Here is a 17,259-nt window from a genome sequence, read left to right as displayed (position 1 = left end):
CGAGCACCTTTGATCGTCCCACGACGAGCTGGTATGGAAAACGGCGGCTTCCAATCATTGCCAGACGAACGAGAAAACTTCCACCGTCGCGGACTACTATTTTCCACGCTAGGTCTAAAGATAATCTCCGTAAGAGCTTGAAAGTGAAAGAAACGAAACCGATTACAATTTCTCGAGTCCCTTTTCCCATTTCACGGGGGCGAAAATTCATCCAGCCTCGAGCCTCTGAGAAACAATCTCGCACGATCGGATATTCGTTCGTCTACTTGGCTTCCGGCAGATTGGTGGCCATCACCCTGAAGCCATTATGGTCCGCCACGTAATGAACTTGCTGGAGGACGCCGTTCGGGTCGATGTAACTGTAAGCACCCCTGGTGGTCCCGTCCAACGATCTGGACTCGGTCTTCGCGCTCGAATCGCCTGTGTAAGTGTAATCGTATTGTCCCAGGGAGTCTTGGGTGTGATGAAGGGCGCTGTGCAACAGTCTGTACGGCAGAACCGGAACTGAGTAGGGTGCAGACACGGTCACGGGCCTTTGAACGCTGCCCAGGGACACTAGCTTGCCCAATGGCAACGAATTCCCTTGTGACGGCTGTCCATCGTGGTTCTGCTGTTGGCTGGTTCGAGTCGACGAGGGGGACGCGGTTGTTGGGGGTTTTATTTTCGAGAGGCTGGGGTCTGGCTTTGGTACTTCGATCCTCTCCGCCTCGGAACTTGGCAGTAGAAATGGGTTCTTGGTGGTTTGCTGAAAGAAACGAACGGTTTCATTTCATTTTTCGACTTTTCGAGGGTAATTAGAATGTTTCGAGGATTGGGTTTCTTTGGATATTCCCAGTTGAAAATTGTAATACTTTCATTTCTTCGTTTCTGAATGATATTAGAAATTTTGGTGATAATTAGCGGATTTCTTAATTCGATAGTGGTTCGAGCGTAACGTCGATGCTCTTCGAGGATATCGCCAGAGGTTTCTGGGCAATCAATAGTGGTTCGTTTTTGGAGAATTAAGCGGAGGGGAAAATTCCACGCGACAAACAGGAAACTCGATACGTGGCGAGGGTCCCGAAATTCGTATTCACCGCAATGTTAATAAAATGTCGAACGCGTGCGCGGGTTAAATAGGAATTTGCGGGCACGAGCGGAAACCACCCTCCGCGGACCGATTCCGCTCGAGCGTGCACACGAGCGCACATATGTACATACATATATATATAAAACAACGCGAGTGCTGTTTCCTGCAAGTGGTTGCACGTTAATAAAGTCGAATTTCATTCGGACGGATGACTTTGAAGTGGCTCTGCGCCGTATGTGAATTTTGTTCCTCTGTGAAACGCGAGAATTGAGGAAAAATATAATAACCTCTCAGCTAGGAACGTTCCTTCTTTTTTCACGATTTACTTTCTCTATTCTTAATTATCAATAATTCTGATAGGCTTGGTATCTTTAATTAAACTGTGGAAAATGATATCTCCTTGCAACAGCACTTACAGCGATTTCTCGAACAGCCAAATTCTTCTCGCCATCCTTCCCCAGTTGCGCGAAACTGTAGTACAAGGGTAGTATCTTGTAAGAGAGAATATTCGATTGGTAGTTGGAGCGATCCCTCAGCTGCGACTTCTGCAACTCCTCCAGGTGATCCTTCTTAGCCGCAGCCACTTCTGGCGTGTCCTGGATCGTTTGTAGATCGTTCTTCGGCGGCTGGGGTAAATTACTCGCGCTCACTCTGAACCCATTCTGATCGTCCGCTGTGTAGGTCACTGTCTGCAGCACCCCATTAGCGTCTATATACGAGTAACCTAAGAAACCAATAAAAAAAACGCTACTAAAATCCGTAAAACTTCAATACCTTTTACGCGCACTTCAAATTATATTATTTTTCCAAAAGGAAAAAGTCTTTATGAATAATATAAAAATCACAAACGCAGTAAAGTAAAGTCGTTTGATATTTTTCGAACAGCAGATCGACGAAGAGACGAATAAAGCTAGAGTGATGTTTGCGTTATGCGGGTCTCCGTTTCGCAAACGATGAATCAAACATCAATCGTTGGTAGCGGCGGAGACACGCGTAGTACATACACGGTGACAAGAAGGTGAAAAGGACAGGGGAAAGGAACGAGGCATGCATTGTTCACGAGTCCTCGAATGGCGAAGATGGATCTATCGCAGGGGCGTTCGTTGCGTCACATCGATCATCGGTTTCTAAAGTGGTCGCGGACGGACGTGGGCAGCCCTCTCTCTATCTCGGGACGTACGCGCGTATACGAAAGGTATGTGTGCCATTCGCGTGGTTTTACGAGTCATCCGAGAGATATGCGGCCAGGCTATGAACTTGTCGATTTTCGTTTCAACGCTGGGCACCTTTCCGCCCTTTATAGTCGACAACAATTTTCGGGAATTGATCGATACCCCGCCGTTCCATAATAATTAATCAAGAGAAAACATTATTCTCCTTAATATCTCGGTTTTTCATTCGAATCGGGAAGATTGATTGGTTCCGCGGGAATTTCGCAAAAAAATGTATCCGCACGCAGGTATACGCGAATGTAATCAAGGTAAACGTCACTCACTCTCTTTTTCGACGCCATCGATTCCCTTTGCACCCGCCCGTTGAGCGGGTGGAATTCGCGAAAAAGTAATTTCATTCGTTTCTCTGACACTTCGTTAAATAATTTCCACAAAGGGGATCGTAGGGAAATTGGAAAAAAAGTGTGGAAGTAATATTGAAGGGTATTACGCGATTAAATTTAAACCGACCATAGCTTTCATCCCCCCGTGCGCGCGTCGAGGAGATTCACGGGTGGTGGCGAACCACGGATTTCCCATGAAGAATTCAAACGCTTTGGGCGAGTAATTGCGGCGACTTACCACCTTGCGTGATTCCGTTTAAACTGGACTCCGATTTCGCGTGATGCGGTCCAGTGAATGAATAACGATATCCACCAGATCCGTCCTGTACGTGGTATTGCCTTAATGGTGTCAGCGATCCTACAGGACTCAGCCAAACGTTCGCGATCGGCGTGCAGATTATCTCTCCGCACAGAGCAGCTAACAGAATCACCTTAAAAAAGAGAGAAGCTTAATTATTCCTGCGTCGATCTCGTGTAATTGCTCGATCGATAAAACTGGACCATGGTAAAAATAATTAAGAACGTATACGCGGCGAGAAATTGACCAGAGGAAACTTGCGTGTCCATTCAAGCGGAAGAAACCACGAGCAATCAATTAAACGGTTCGATAATCGATAGTTAACGAGCGATACAAGGTTGAATGGACCGCGAGCATTCCACGAAAGCGTTTACCAGCATTAACAGCGCGTCCCGCGCGAAACTTCCGTTCAGTCGAGGAACTTCCGCCCGAATCGTCCCCGTGGTAGTCGACGACGGCCAAGTTTCACGCTTTCGTCGATTACTTCGCAGATTATTCGAGATCGTCCCTCACGCCACTGAACTTTAGCAAAGCGTGAAGTCTCTCGAGAACACTGGAGAACCCGCCACTTCCGTTCTGGACGTTTAACCGTTCCACGACTCGAAAGAGATCAGATTAATTCGAAGTAAAGTCGAAACATTTGCTACCAGTGAATTGAAATTTTTAGTCGTTTCGAGAGTAACTGTGGGTTCAACTAGAATCGATTAGAAGTGGAGGAACGATTCGAGGAAAGTGAAAGGGCAGAATCGAAGAAAGTGAGGTAACGAAGTGAAGCTACGAGGGATTTCAGACAGAGACGAGGTGCGATATGTGCGAGCAACGGGACACAAACGGGATGGGGGCAGGTTTAAAAGTTCCCCCGAGTTCGAAGGCCGATTCACGCGGACTAATTGAGATTGCATCTTGCAGGGAGCAGCTTCGTAAAACTTGGAAATTAGATGACAACCGTGACAAGGCCGGATTAAACTTCCCTTATTTACGCCTCGTCGCAGCCGCGCCTCGCCTCGCACGCGCCCCTTGTAAACTACTTTCGAATTGCGAATCCACCCCTTGGCGTTCAGAGTTTCGCGCCGCTTAAAATTGCCTCTCGATCCAATTGTCCGCACTATTTCCCCAGACGATTCGTTCGTTATTAAACCCATCGTTTCAAAAGCTACGATCGAAAAAAAAGAAACTCTCGAATAAATCGATCCGTTGAAAAGAACCGACACAATACATAATCCACTCACGATTATCATGTTCGCCATCGTGACCAGTCGATACCTTCCGTACGCCATGGATATCTCTCGATGCGTTCTGAAACGTTTCCCGCGCTAGTTTTCCCTGTCCTCGCGTCGGATAATCCCAGTGTGCCTTCGCTAACGATTATGAGAGTGTGAGCTCTCCAGTACGCCCTCTTATATAGCGTGGCGTACGTACGCGGCCCCCCCTCCATCGCAGTGGTTGGCGGGCCCTACGGGGCCCTGTGGGGCACCCGCGAGAGCCACCACGGAGGATCGCGCGGCGGATCACAAATCACCCCGAGTTCGATTTCCAGGCCGATAAATCAATGTTTATTGGCCGTGGTACCGGGCGTCGATCCGAGGGGCCATTCCAGCCTGGGGATGCTCGTTTTCTGCTCCGGACACGCCGTCCCGTCGCCACCTCTGAACCCGAGTCGACTCGCGTTTCCTTCGACACGAAGGGAGCGGCAGTCGTTAATCCATGCTCGACGGTTCTGGCTGACGGTAGGTGGATGGTCGCGGCTGGACAATGGTCGATGGATCCTTGTGCGCTCGCGGAAAAATATTAAGGAATGTTATGGTTTGGGAGTCGCGCGTCGATTGTTGCGTTTCGCGCGAACGACGGGGATACACGTTGATTCATTGTCGATGGCTGCGAGTAGATTTTTTTAGAAGATTTATATTTCAAATTGTTAGTTCAATAGTATGTTCAATTAGTGATCGGTTTGAGAGAAGGTACTTTGTTGGCGTGCGACGAGGTGTGATTCACTTTTTGAGAATCTTCTTGGATAGCACACCCACAGGAATCTTGCAATAGTACAATGAGGGATTGCGACATTCTTTTAGTTTACTTGGATTTCCTTTCACAGGATGCGAAGATTATCACTACTTGTCACTAGAGAAATATTCTACTCTATGGAATCTTGGAACCGTACATGGATTCAGCTTATGGAATGAAGCTTCTCTAATAGAAGACGTTACCAATCGCACTTCAGGTTTGAACAAACTTCAGACATCGATCGCTCGAGAATCACGTGTTCGCATTCACAGTTTCTACTTTCAGAGAACAGGCACATTTACCACGGCGTTCATTCTCAGAAGACACCCTCGATCTCCTCGTCTCTCTGTCTGCCTCTCTTCCTCGCGAACAGCCACGCACGACGGAATGCTCCAACTTTATTTAAGCGACCCGCGGGGCGCCCAGCTGGAGCGAGGCTCCCAGAGCGCGAGGACGAATCCGCGAGGCGTCCACGCGGTTTCTACTTGCCGCTGGAACGACCGTTCCCGCGGTGCTCGTAAACGGGGCACACCGCGTTTACTGGCGAGGTGAAAAGCGTCGCGAGCCGCCCACGTGGCCAACGGGGTGGATGAAAAATCCTCGCGGACGGCGACTTGTTGCGCGTCCTCAGCGAGACGCCGATGGAATTGATCAACTCGTTACGCTCGCGAGCCTTACGCTCGTCGTATCAACTTCCCGGCCTTCGAGAGCATCTTGCGTCGCTCGTATGCCACGAAGATCGCCGATTTTTCTCGGTTCTTCTTCCCCTTTTTCTCGTTTCTTCTCTTTACGCTCGTCGTATCAACTTCCCTGCCTTCGAGAGCATCTTGCGTCGCTCGTACGCCACGAAGATCGTTGATTTTTCTTGGTCCTTCATCCTCTTTTTCTTGTTCCTTCTCTTCTATCGCGTCGATGTTTTCACGATAGAGAAATACACATAGGGTAGATTAAATTTCTGAACGACATCCTTTTTACAGGAGACAAAGTTTGTCTTATCTATTTTAATTTGTTCAACGATTTTTAGCAAGATCTTGTAATCCGTAGGTGAAGTAGTTACAAATGAGATTCGCATCGTTCGAGATCGAAAGAAGATTAATCTTCGCTGGGGAAGTTAAATATAATTGGATTAGCTGGCGTCGTTCTGCAACGCGATCTCAATTAGCGCAGACGCAGCGGTAATTGTCCTCTTAAGCGGGCCTCGAAATTACGAGCTTGCAAAGGTCCGAACCGACGTCTTTATTGCGCGTCAATAAGCGTTCCGCTCGTAAAACTCCTCTGCCAGAAATAATCCCTTCGCTGCGTGCCTCTTAACGATATTTTTTCGTAACCTGTCGGTCTATCTGTTGCCTTCCTCTCTTCCCTCGCGGTGCCTCGTACGCGGACACGAACCCACGTGGGCACGCGTGCATACAACGTTGCGCAAAAGTCTTCGATGTTCGCGTCGAGAGTTCGCCATTTCCGTCGAACGACAGTGATTAATCCACGCTCCTCTCGTATTTAAGTAGACAAGCTTGCATTTGCGTCAGACATGAAGTATAAAGGTAAACTTTCATTTAACGACTGCGTTGGACCAAGGGAAAGAGTCTATAAAGTCGATGAGATTTAAAGGGAAGAAGCTTAAAGATTGTAGTACGTTGGGTATAAAAAAAATAGCTCGAAGGAACGCTAAAAATCGCTCGCTACAAGACTTTGATAGCCACGTTAAATCGTGGAACATCTGCGTCGCTCGTACAGGCTCGAGACTTTTGCGCGTCGCTGTATATGGAACTGTAGGCCAGCTCGCGATCCTCCAGTCGAATCGGCACCGGGTATATCGTAAAGAAAAATTCGCCAGGTGAAAATTACGAGCGGCCCTCGTAAAAGCTTGGCATAAATCGTACGACGCCGTGGCGTAAGGGCGAGCGCGTGGTTCGAGTGGCGAACAAAGGCAAAGGGATGGAGAACGTCGGTAGCTCGGTCCCGTCGAACGTAATTCGCCGCCATTGTTGCCGATTCTGGGACGATTTCGCTCGAAAACTCCAACGTCCCTCTCGAGCGTCGCAATTTTTGGAATCACGCGCGATACGAGGGGGTCGTTAAAAATGCAGAACGATCGAGCGCCAGTGATTACGAGGGACATGAAAAATTTCTGGGAATTCCGCGAAACTTCTTAGTGCCCGGTACCTGTTGGAGCGTAACAGGAAAAAGCTGAGAACTCAGCAGCGAGGCAGGATATACTTTCTTCGGAAGTGCATAACACGATTTCATATCGGAACGTTCCGACTCCGAACCTTTGCCTGAAATATAGAAATATTTCCTGACTTTGCCTTCAGAGCCAGTAAACCTCGACTTTGCTCGAATCGTATAAAATTCCGTATAAAATACAAGTTCCTCCGTCCTCTGGAATACTTCTCGCGTGATATACCTGGGACCCTCTAAAACATTTTTCAATAAGAAACTACAAATTACAACGTACCTCTTGAACTGAAAATAAATAAAAAGAATCGACTAGAAGGAATTTTTCCAGACGCGAAACTGCTTGGAAAACCCTCGAGTCTTCCTTTAGAGACTATTTGAAACAAGCCAAGGAACGATGCAGGGGCTCGAATCGAAAAAATGGAAGGCAATGCGAAAAATTGTGGAACAACAGCGGGGAAGGGCCATTCGCGGCCCTTTTCCAGCGTTCACGCAGCGCGTTACCGCTGGAAAAAATGGGCATACTTACAAGAGAGCCGCGCGAGCGAGCGGGGACCATTATTCGGTCGCGGTGGAATCGTCCGAGCGTGGCGTGGCCTTCTATGGCGTCCAAGATTTTTCTTGCGAGCCCCTCCGCCACGGAAGAAACCAACGCGAGCATTTCGAGCGGTCGAACGCGGAATCGATCAGCGGTTCCGTGCACGGAAGTCGACTGGTTCCGTCGAAAAACCCGCGGCTGTTGATTTACAGAGAGAACGTCCGCCAAAACGAATATTTTTCGCCCGCCAGCGCCCTCCGCGTCCCGAACCACCCCTTCTCGCGCTCACCCCCGATGATTTACGATTATTTCGAATAATACGCCATAAATTCGGACGTTTCGCAGCTCGATAAGGACAGCGAACGTGCGCGAGACTGATAGAAGGATCGATCGCCAGGCTGTTTAGCGGTTTGTTCAGTTTTCTGGCCGATTTTCAACGCAGCTGAGGTTTGGGGGTGGCGGTACAGGTGATTTGATGGATGGTCATTCGGTGAACGAAAAGGTTCGCCGCTTTTTTTACGGATCTGTTTATCGATTGGACTCTGCTGCCTTCTTTCAGCGTTATTTTCATCGTTCTGTTTGATTTCTCGATGAAGGATCGGGTTCTCTCGACGAGCTTTAATCCCCTTACTTTAATCGAACTCGTGGAAGGTTCTGCGAGCGGGGTGGTGAATACATCTTAATCGACGCTTCGAAGAATCGAACCGTTCCAAAGACTCTAACGAGACTCTAACTTCTATTTGTAGAAATTTACATTCGGAGTAGTTCTTATCGCGGGGCGGCAGAAAAATTCTTGCCTCCTCGATACCTGACCTCGTCCTCTCTATCTGCATAATTCCTATTTATTCCTATTCTCCTACTCGCCTCTCGCCTAGAAATTTACTTTTCATTCCCATCGCCTCGATTCCTCCGCGTATCCGCCAGCGAAGTTTATTTCATATTTCGCTGGAACTTCCTCGAAACGCTTCCCGTCGAACGTTCGAAAACCAGATTACCTCCTCCATTATGCGCGATCCTCATCAAATCTCCCTTTGGAACAGAATCCAACCAACCATCTTTGGAACTTCTCTCTATCTCGCGAGGTCGATTGAAAAAGACGATTTCCAGCTGAATCTTCCGCAGAGGGTGAAAAGTAGAGGAAAAAAGGAAAAAATGTTCGCTTGGCTACGATCGATCTTAATTGTTCCGCGGTCGTGGCTGGTAACCTTGCGGTTTATCGCGTACGGATGCCTCTTCGTGGGCGTCAGCGGAGAAAAGTTCGCGCGGCCAGTCGGCCAATCAGCAAATGGAATCGTTAGTTAGCCCCCCGTTGTAATCGCGGATCGGCCGTTCGTTCTTCCTTGTACTACACACGATCGTACACGGGGGGTGGCAACGATCGTGATTCACGAGCCGGTTCACGGGAATCGTGGATTCGCGCTGTTTATCGATCGATTGCGACCTACCGGTTGCGCCTAATTAGGGACCCCATTGTAATTGCCTGGCTGATTCACGCGAATTAAATATACGCAGCGAACGCTACGTACAGTTCTTGTATTTCTACGAAATGCCACCTTTTTCTGTAAAAAGGATTTCAAGTGAACATTCGCGCGATACATCTTCACGTTCGAGGATGTCGAAAAGTGTTCGATCCTCGGGTAACGTATCGATGCGTCCCCTCGTAAGACGCGCGAATACCCTGGTGAATGCACTTTTGTGAAACGTATGATGTAGTGGTTTCCTCGAGCCCCACACTGTCGAGATCTCGAGGAAACGTTCGCGTTTTTTTGGTCCCGGAATGGAACGCTTTTTCTCGAGCGATTCAAAGAAAAACTCGATGCTTCGAATGGGTCTCGACGTACCTTTGGGATCGTTTTATTGCTCGCGCTGCCCTTGAACGATCCTCCGGAAGTCGTCGAACTTCAATCGAAGCGTCGAATATTATACTTGTTCCTTTTTTCGAAGAAAAATGAAGACGTTCGTTCAGAGCGACATTTTCGTGCGATTATCTTGCAATTCCGACCTGATACTCGCCAGAGAAGCGAGAAGGAAGTTCGAGAACGAGAAGCCAGATCAGTTTCGCGATATGTTAACGAGGCGTCGTCCTCGAGGAAACTTAGGTGCGACCCGATTGACAAAACAGTTCACGCGCCGCCATCCCCTATTCGCGTGGGCGTCGCTATCGCGCGAGAGAGGCACGGACACGACTTTACAGCTAATTTTCATTCACCGATAATGGATTAATTGCGAGAGCAACCGTGGATCAAGCTTCCTGGTTCGCTCTATCGTCCCACGAGAACCCAGAACCGCTCGAATCCACGTTCAAGCGACGCTGAAACCAACGAGACACATAAAACTTCATTTCCATCTCTCCCTGATCTAACGAAAAAATATACACCATCCCTGAAACGCAACGAGAGCATCGAGGGGGAACGTGGATCTCGTAAAAGGGTGCAGCGCGACAGAATTCCCGTTCGCATTCACACTTTACAATTCCAATTCCATCGTTGTACCCGGCTCTAAAAACAGCTGGGAATACAAAGCGCTCGTTGCCAGGCTAAAAACAGTGGACTGGTCGTCCGTTTAAATAAGACAACTTCGTAAAAGGATATACATTGACTGGTAGAAAAAATGGCTGTGGCGATAAATGCGACTTTAGAGCGGTGATTTAAGGCGAGTCTGCGAGCACGAGGATACGAATCGAAAAAGGGTTCACAGTATCCGGGAGCAGGATCGTGGAATTCGAATTTTTGCCCCCCGAAATCGTTGTTACGCTTCCTGTTATCGAGGCGATGAACTATCGCCACGCGTTCTCGTAACGCACGCCCCTGGTTTTATCGGCGTGGCACGTCGGACGTATCTATTATCGCGAATCGTCGTTCCTTTCCGCCTTCGTCGTCTTGGCCAGACCCAGCAGTATCATTCGCGGGCCCCGTAAAGTAACAGTAACCGGTCGGAGAAAAATGGGGGCCCGTGGAGACACGCGCACCTAACCTTCTCAATGCCGCGGACCTCGCCACGGGAATTTCAAGTGTCGCGCTACAGTTCCTCTCAAAGATCGCAGACCATCGAATTCCCTTCGAAATTGGAATAATCGCGAGAATCACGTGGAACATTGATACACGATATGAATGGAGGCTTTTTTTTTCTTAAGTGGATCCGAGTAACGCGTCGAATGAACCCTGAGGAGCCATGATGGAGCTACAAGTGCGAGATGGACCTGGAGAATTGAAGCAGTGACCATCGAATTCCTTTCGAAACTAGAATAATCGCGAGAATCACGTGGAACATTAATACACGATATGAATAAGGACTTTTTTTTCTCAAGTGGATCCAAGTAACGCGTCGAATGAACCCTGAGGAACCATGATGGAGCTACGAGTGTGAGATGGACTTGTAGAATTGAAGCAGTGACCATCGAATTCCCTTTGAAACTAGAATAATCGCGAGAATCGCGTGGAACATTGATACACGATATGAATGGAGATTTTTTTTTCTTAAATGGATCGAAGTAACGCGTCGAATGAACCCTGAGGAGCCATCATGGAGCTACGAGTGCGAAATGGACCTGTAGAATTGAAGCAGTCTGTACATCACGTGAACGTAAATTACTCGCAATTAGGCGTAATTTTATTTCGCCGCGGGATAACGACGCGAAATATCGCCAGGATTATTTCCCGGAACAGGATCGACGATTTTCACAGAACAGAACTGCCGGTCGTACTACATTTTTCGATTTTATTACCCATTACAGTCTTATTCCTCGCCATTTATACCTCTCTGGTTCGCGTTCGCGATACTCGAAACTCAGATTCCACTTTCGTTTCAATTGGAAAACTTAAAATAACACCCACGATACAATCCACGATTATCTAATGAATTCTTCGAACTCGAAAACGCCAGATAATCTACAGCGATATTATCAAAAACTGTAGTCGTTCGAAAAAATGAAAACCGCGGTATCGAAAGCGATAGGGGGCGCGAGAAGGGGGTTGGGCAGATCGCTCGATAACGAGACGATTTTTATCGATCCTTGGGCACGATCCATAAGGGTTTCCGCGGCTCGTCCATCACGGCACGCCCACGCGGCTCGCGCGGTGGAAACGGGTTCCGTTCGAGCGGCGTGTCGAACGCGCGCGCGGACAACCGCGACCGCGAGCTTCGACGCGTATTAAGAGATACGCCGCGCGGATACCGCGGCTTAATCGCGGCTCTCATCTGGCCCGAGTTCCTTCACCTCGTGCACTTGACTTGGCTGGAAGGTGATCCGGATTCTTCGGCCTTTTCCCGCCGCCTCCTCGCGCCGCGAAGGTTTCCCGGACGGTGCGCCAAGCTCGAGACTGTGTTTCGTAACTTCTGAGTGACGTCCAACCGCTGAGTAAGGTCGTTCGGTTCTGCTCAATGGACGAGGGCCAGTTACGACGGTCCTTTCCCTCCCCTTTTACGTTAACCGCGACGAGACAGTCGGATCGAGAAGATTTTTCATTTTCCTCTCAGCAACCAGGAATTTTAAATTAATCGCGTACGACGCGAGATGGGATTTCGAAAGTTCGCCTGTAGCTGCTGGGGGATATCTCCTTACCGAGACGAAGCTTGGAAATAGTTTCGTGGCAGTTTCACGGAAGTGACGCCAGGTCTCTGTTCAGCGTCTAACTCTTGTTCGAAGGGTGTTTTTAATTTCGTTAACGGGGTGGATTGGACTTTTGGTCTCGACGATGAGTTATGTCGCAGTAATCGAGGGATGGTTCAGAGTTTCGACGGAGGGGTTTTACAATCTAATACGGGGGAATGGATTTTCTTTAATTTTCCAGAAGAGTTTCGCATTGAAGTTGCCGATGATCTTTTTAGTTTCCCCTCTTTGCTGAGGGAAAGTTTCGAATCTTGTTATTGGAAGGGAGAATCTTGGTCCCTTAGTTTTATCGATGGGGCGAGTTCAACAGTTTATCGCAGCGTGTGATTAAATGTTCTTCTAGAAAAGAGAATTTAAAAATTCATACGCAAACGCATTGTACCGTACGTCAATATCACTAAGTATGCGTGTGCGCGATTGACGTCGTCCTGGATACCTCGTTTAGCGGAATTGACTTGGAAGTAGTTCGACGTTAAGCTTCTTATTTCCAGAACTTCAATTTTCCTGCCAAGGTACACGGTGTCCCGATTTGATTATTCGCTGAACTCTGATACCCTCGCGAAGAAAGTTTCGAGGCGAGGAACTCGCGGATCACGTTCCACTTCTCGGATACCAGACAGTACGCGTTCATTTGTCCCCCATCTCTAAATAATCTCTAAACACATACTGTACATATATTTCACGCACTGAAAATACACGAACCACCCCAAATTCCTAAAAACCAACCCTTGAAATAGCCCAAATCGATCGTGATGCAAACACCAACGTTCGCGCCCATGAAACACGCTGCAATCCCACGAGGGCGATCATTAAACCGCAGATTCACTCCTGCAGAATCCGGAACCGTACGAGGAAGATCCCTCGTCAACTGGCGGATCGAAAGCGATCCTCGCGTGGAAAAGAGAGAGCCGCGACTAATCCACGACCTCTCCTCGGACACGCGCGCTTTAATGTCGTAATATATTCCGGGATAATGGGCGGTCGAACGGCGTTCAAGGTCAAGGGTGCGCGGCGCGCTTCCCACGGGAAGCCTGGCGAACGGCGAGCGTCGAGCCGCCCCGTTGGAAACTCTCGTCAAAAACGAGCAAACCGGAGACGCGTGCCAGGTGAACGCGAAGAATGGACGCTGGACGATTGGCGAACGTTATCCAACCGGTCGACGAACCCTCGTACGAGGGACTTAAACGGCAAAAACGGCTGTTCTAATGAACGGTGTGCATAATTTTGACGAGCCTCGAGCCCTGGCTATCGAGAGACTGACGGCTCGCGTTTCTTATCGTCGTGGTTGTCGGATGAAGCCGCTATTCGAATAGTAGAGGATGGTTCTGGGTATCCAGGAATTTTTATGGACTTTGTTAATTGAGAATACCGTGGGGGGTCTTTCTCGCGGTTCTATGCAAGTTTCTGAGGAATGTTATCGAGTGATTTCGTTGTGTTTCCCTCGAGGATTGTATTTTTATATGTATGTTCTATGGAGAGTTGAATAGAGGATGCTAGTAACTAAGGATGAAGATTATCCATAGAAGCATGCGAGCTCGAGGAATTTTCATCGTGCTCGCGAGACAATGGCGAAAAATGATTTCCAAGAGCAACCCCTCGACGCCCCTCGGTTGGCCCCATAAACTCAATTAAACTAGACCACTCGCAGGATGGATAAGGATCAGCCACACGCTTGGTTCCGCGGAAAAATCAGTTTTATTGTCGAGCATGAACAATAAGCAATAATTTAGCGAGAGTCAAATCGATTCTCGATGCAAAGAACGAAGGGGCGACGAAGTGTAGGAGAAAAAAGAAGGACGCGCGCCAGTGGGGCGAGCTATCGACCCGATCTCCGATCGAGACTCGCGCCGATTGCTCGCTAACACCGAGGCGACCGATCATCCCGATGAACCAGCTCTCGAAAGAAGCGTTTCTATCTGGACGAGGGGTCGCTGCTATCCTCGCAGTTTCTACTCATCTCGCGGACTAATTCGTCATCCAAAAGACGCGTATAACGTGTCCAAAAATCCTCAATCAGAATTGTCCATTAAACTCCGTGTGTCTGGAGAACATAAAAGGGTACGTTGTAAATCGGACGCAGCTGTGCGATGGGTGCAGTCTTGATCAGCAACGTTGGATCGATGTTCAGCTTCGAGTTTCCATGAATTTGACTGACCCCATGGCTGGAGATCGACGTGGTCACCGTGGCTGTTCCAATTTTGGCTACCTCGTTACCGAGTGGTACCAGTTGCAAGGATTGCTTGATGACTGCTGGCGTTGCGATGGGTATCTGCTTCTTCTCCACGGCTATGGGGATGCTCTGCTTAGCGATGACACCAGGTATGACCGTCACAGCTTCCTTGGCGACGGCGGATGGTCCGTGAATCTGGCTGACGCCGTGGCTGGAGATCGAGATGGTCGACGAAGCTGAATGAGCAGCTGGGATGACGGACAGGGTTTTCTGGGCAATCACAGGCTGAGGTATCTCTTGAGCGATAACAGTAGAAGCGACTGGAAGAGCCGTGGGTGAGGGTTGGACGATGGTCAGTGGCTCAGGGTCTATCTTGACAGCGTCTTTGGGTTTAGGTCCCTCGATGCCCAGCTCCTTGTGCAATTCTATACGGTTCTCGTGGTAGGTGGGCGATCGTGACAGTAGGGGCAGATCTCCCAATACAGCTTGCAGAGGCAGTATCGGCTGCAGTTCGAGCAGCTTCCCCTTGGCCTCGTATTTCTCCAGATCCAGCGCTCGCGGATCCACCAGTCTGTACGCTGCATTTTGGATCGCGTCGCTCTGAGGAACTTCGCTGGTCGAAGAGGGAGTTTGAGTGGTAGAGGCTTCCGTTGAAGTCTGTTCTTCGCGTTTTTCACGATTCTCAGTCTCTTGCCCCGTTTGAGCGACGGAATCCTCCAAACTACGCCTCCTGCGACTGAGGTTCGCGTTCTCCGCTTCCTTCGCGTTCTCCACGGGGTTCGCGCTTCTGGCGAGCAAGATGTGAGCTCCTTCCGCCTCCACGTTGCTGTCTGAAGGGATATTCGTGGCTGCTACCCGGAAACCGCCATCGTCCGCGACGTAGAAGGCCGATTGGAGCAGTCCATTCGCGTCTATGTAGCTGTAGGAGCCTCGTAGAACACCGTCGGCGGTTTTGATTTCTTCTTTCGCGGATGGGCCGCCAGCGTAACTGAACGCGTGCTCGCCTGTCCTCGTGTTCTGGAACTGGTTGTACACCGAAAGCGGGCTCGACAGGTACGCGTACGGGAGCAGGTTCAATTCGCCGCCTGAGGCTAGGCTTAAAGCCATGAGAAGTGGAATCTGGAAGCAGAACGATGGTCTTTAATCGCTTACTCTTAACTAGAGGTAGTTACGAGCTAACTTTTGCTGTCTACGAGCAGCTACGAGATTAGAACAATATCGTTTAGCTATTTTGTGCTTCGTTTTTATAGTCGAGATGAAATTTCAGTTTAGAGGATGAAAATTTATCGGTCAAAATCTTTTTCTCGACGATGAAACCGTGGAGGAACGCGTCAGTTTCGACGTCTCGAGGAAATGGTACGGAGAACCTTTCAAGGTTGACGATCCGACGGATCGTCGGTCGAATTTTACGAACGTATTCCGGTCGCGTCGAAGGGGGTGAGTTTATACTTGCATGAGACCGGGTATCTCTTTACGATCCAATAAGAAACGAACGAGTGGCCGCGAGTGGTGGCTGTTAGAGGTCCGCAAGGACGCGGTCGAGCAGCGCGTGAAGATGAAAACGTCGCTTTTAGAGCCTCCGCGTTCTCCCTGGCATTGATTCCGAGCCGTGAAGACGGACATCCGACTTTCAAGGCGATGGGACCACGGGTTCGAATCGCACATTTCGAAGAGATCCGTCCTACGATCATTTTCCTCGACCTGCTGTGACCGCAGAATTCGAATAGTTCTCCGTTCTTCGCGAGAAATAATCGAGAACCCAGCCTGGTTAACCGAACTAGACGAACTGTTCTAAATGTTACACGATCTACTGTTCAACTCGAGTATAGAATCAATGTTGAAGTGTGTCGCTCACCAGTTGCTGCATCGTGCGATCGTTTAGCGTGTATTCCCGCGAACCTCCTTGCTCGACGAAGGACTGTTCGGCCTGTGCACCTTGCTTCCGATCTGGTTTTGACTTATATAGATGGCGGAGGGGCCGTGCCAGGAGGACTGGTCGAAGGACAGGCGGATCCGTTCACCGAATACTCGGGTCGAATACGCGGTACCTTCGATCCGGGATCCGGCATCCACTCGCTACGCCCTCCGCTTCTTCTTTGTCCTCCATCATCGTCGAGTTTCACTTCTTTTTCGCCGTTTTCTCCACTTCTTTCCCTCCGCTGATTTTCCCGCTGCCTCGCGTCTTCCCCGGAACTAGGTCCGTGTTTTCTGTAATGAGATACACCGTATACCAGTTCCAGGAGGAACATCTCGAAAGAATCGAATTGGCTGGGGAGGATGAAACGGTCTTCGTAATGGTACTCGATGGTCTTCGACTCCTCTTTTAACGCGCGCTGTTTCCGTGTTCAGAGGACGGTAAATAACTTCGATTCGAGCTTCGAGACGGATAGAAGGGATTGCGAATTTTTTAATTGCTATTAGATGGAACTGTGGTATTTCTGCAGTGTTTTCTCTGCTTCGACAAGCATCGACTGATCGGATAGAAAGTTTATCTCTTATCTTTCGTTGTATCGGAGAACACATTTAGCGAGTATTCTCAAGAAAGAAAGTGTTCTCTCTACTTCGACAAGTATCGACTGATCAGATACACGATTTATCTCTTATCCTTAAGTTGTAATGGAGAACATATTTAGCGAGTATTTCCTAAGAATCCAACAAAGAATATACCACAATTCCACCAATTGCACTTAACGGTCCCTCTTAATATAATGTAATTATCGCAGCTGCTCGTAAAACCCAATGGAGCAGCTTAAGTAAGTAATCGTAGCGGCGATTAACGCCACTAAATTGATCCTGTTCCTTTATCCTGTCAATGCCACGCGGGGAACACGAGTTCGCGCGGCA

The 17,259-nt window shown here is 48.9% G+C and overlaps 1 protein-coding gene across 1 annotated transcript; it reads right to left on the bottom strand.

Moving 5' to 3' along the window:
• Positions 1–216: 216 nt before the first annotated feature.
• Positions 217–16,398, bottom strand: LOC143428212 (uncharacterized). The gene is made up of 6 exons (XM_076902934.1): positions 16,271–16,398; positions 14,533–15,534; positions 14,296–14,451; positions 2,863–3,055; positions 1,486–1,793; positions 217–745 (listed from the first exon to the last, which is right to left on the bottom strand). Exons 1-6 carry the CDS (start codon positions 16,280–16,282, stop codon positions 263–265), a joined length of 2,154 nt encoding a protein of 717 aa, XP_076759049.1. The 5' UTR covers positions 16,283–16,398; the 3' UTR covers positions 217–262.
• Between the last annotated feature and the right edge of the window lie 861 nt (positions 16,399–17,259).

Source organism: Xylocopa sonorina, chromosome 10 (genome assembly GCF_050948175.1).
Source record: "Xylocopa sonorina isolate GNS202 chromosome 10, iyXylSono1_principal, whole genome shotgun sequence".
In the NCBI taxonomy this organism is placed as follows: Eukaryota; Metazoa; Arthropoda; class Insecta; order Hymenoptera; family Apidae; genus Xylocopa; species Xylocopa sonorina.
Note: the sequence above shows the minus strand (reverse complement) of the source record. Positions and strands in the feature narration are given on the sequence as shown.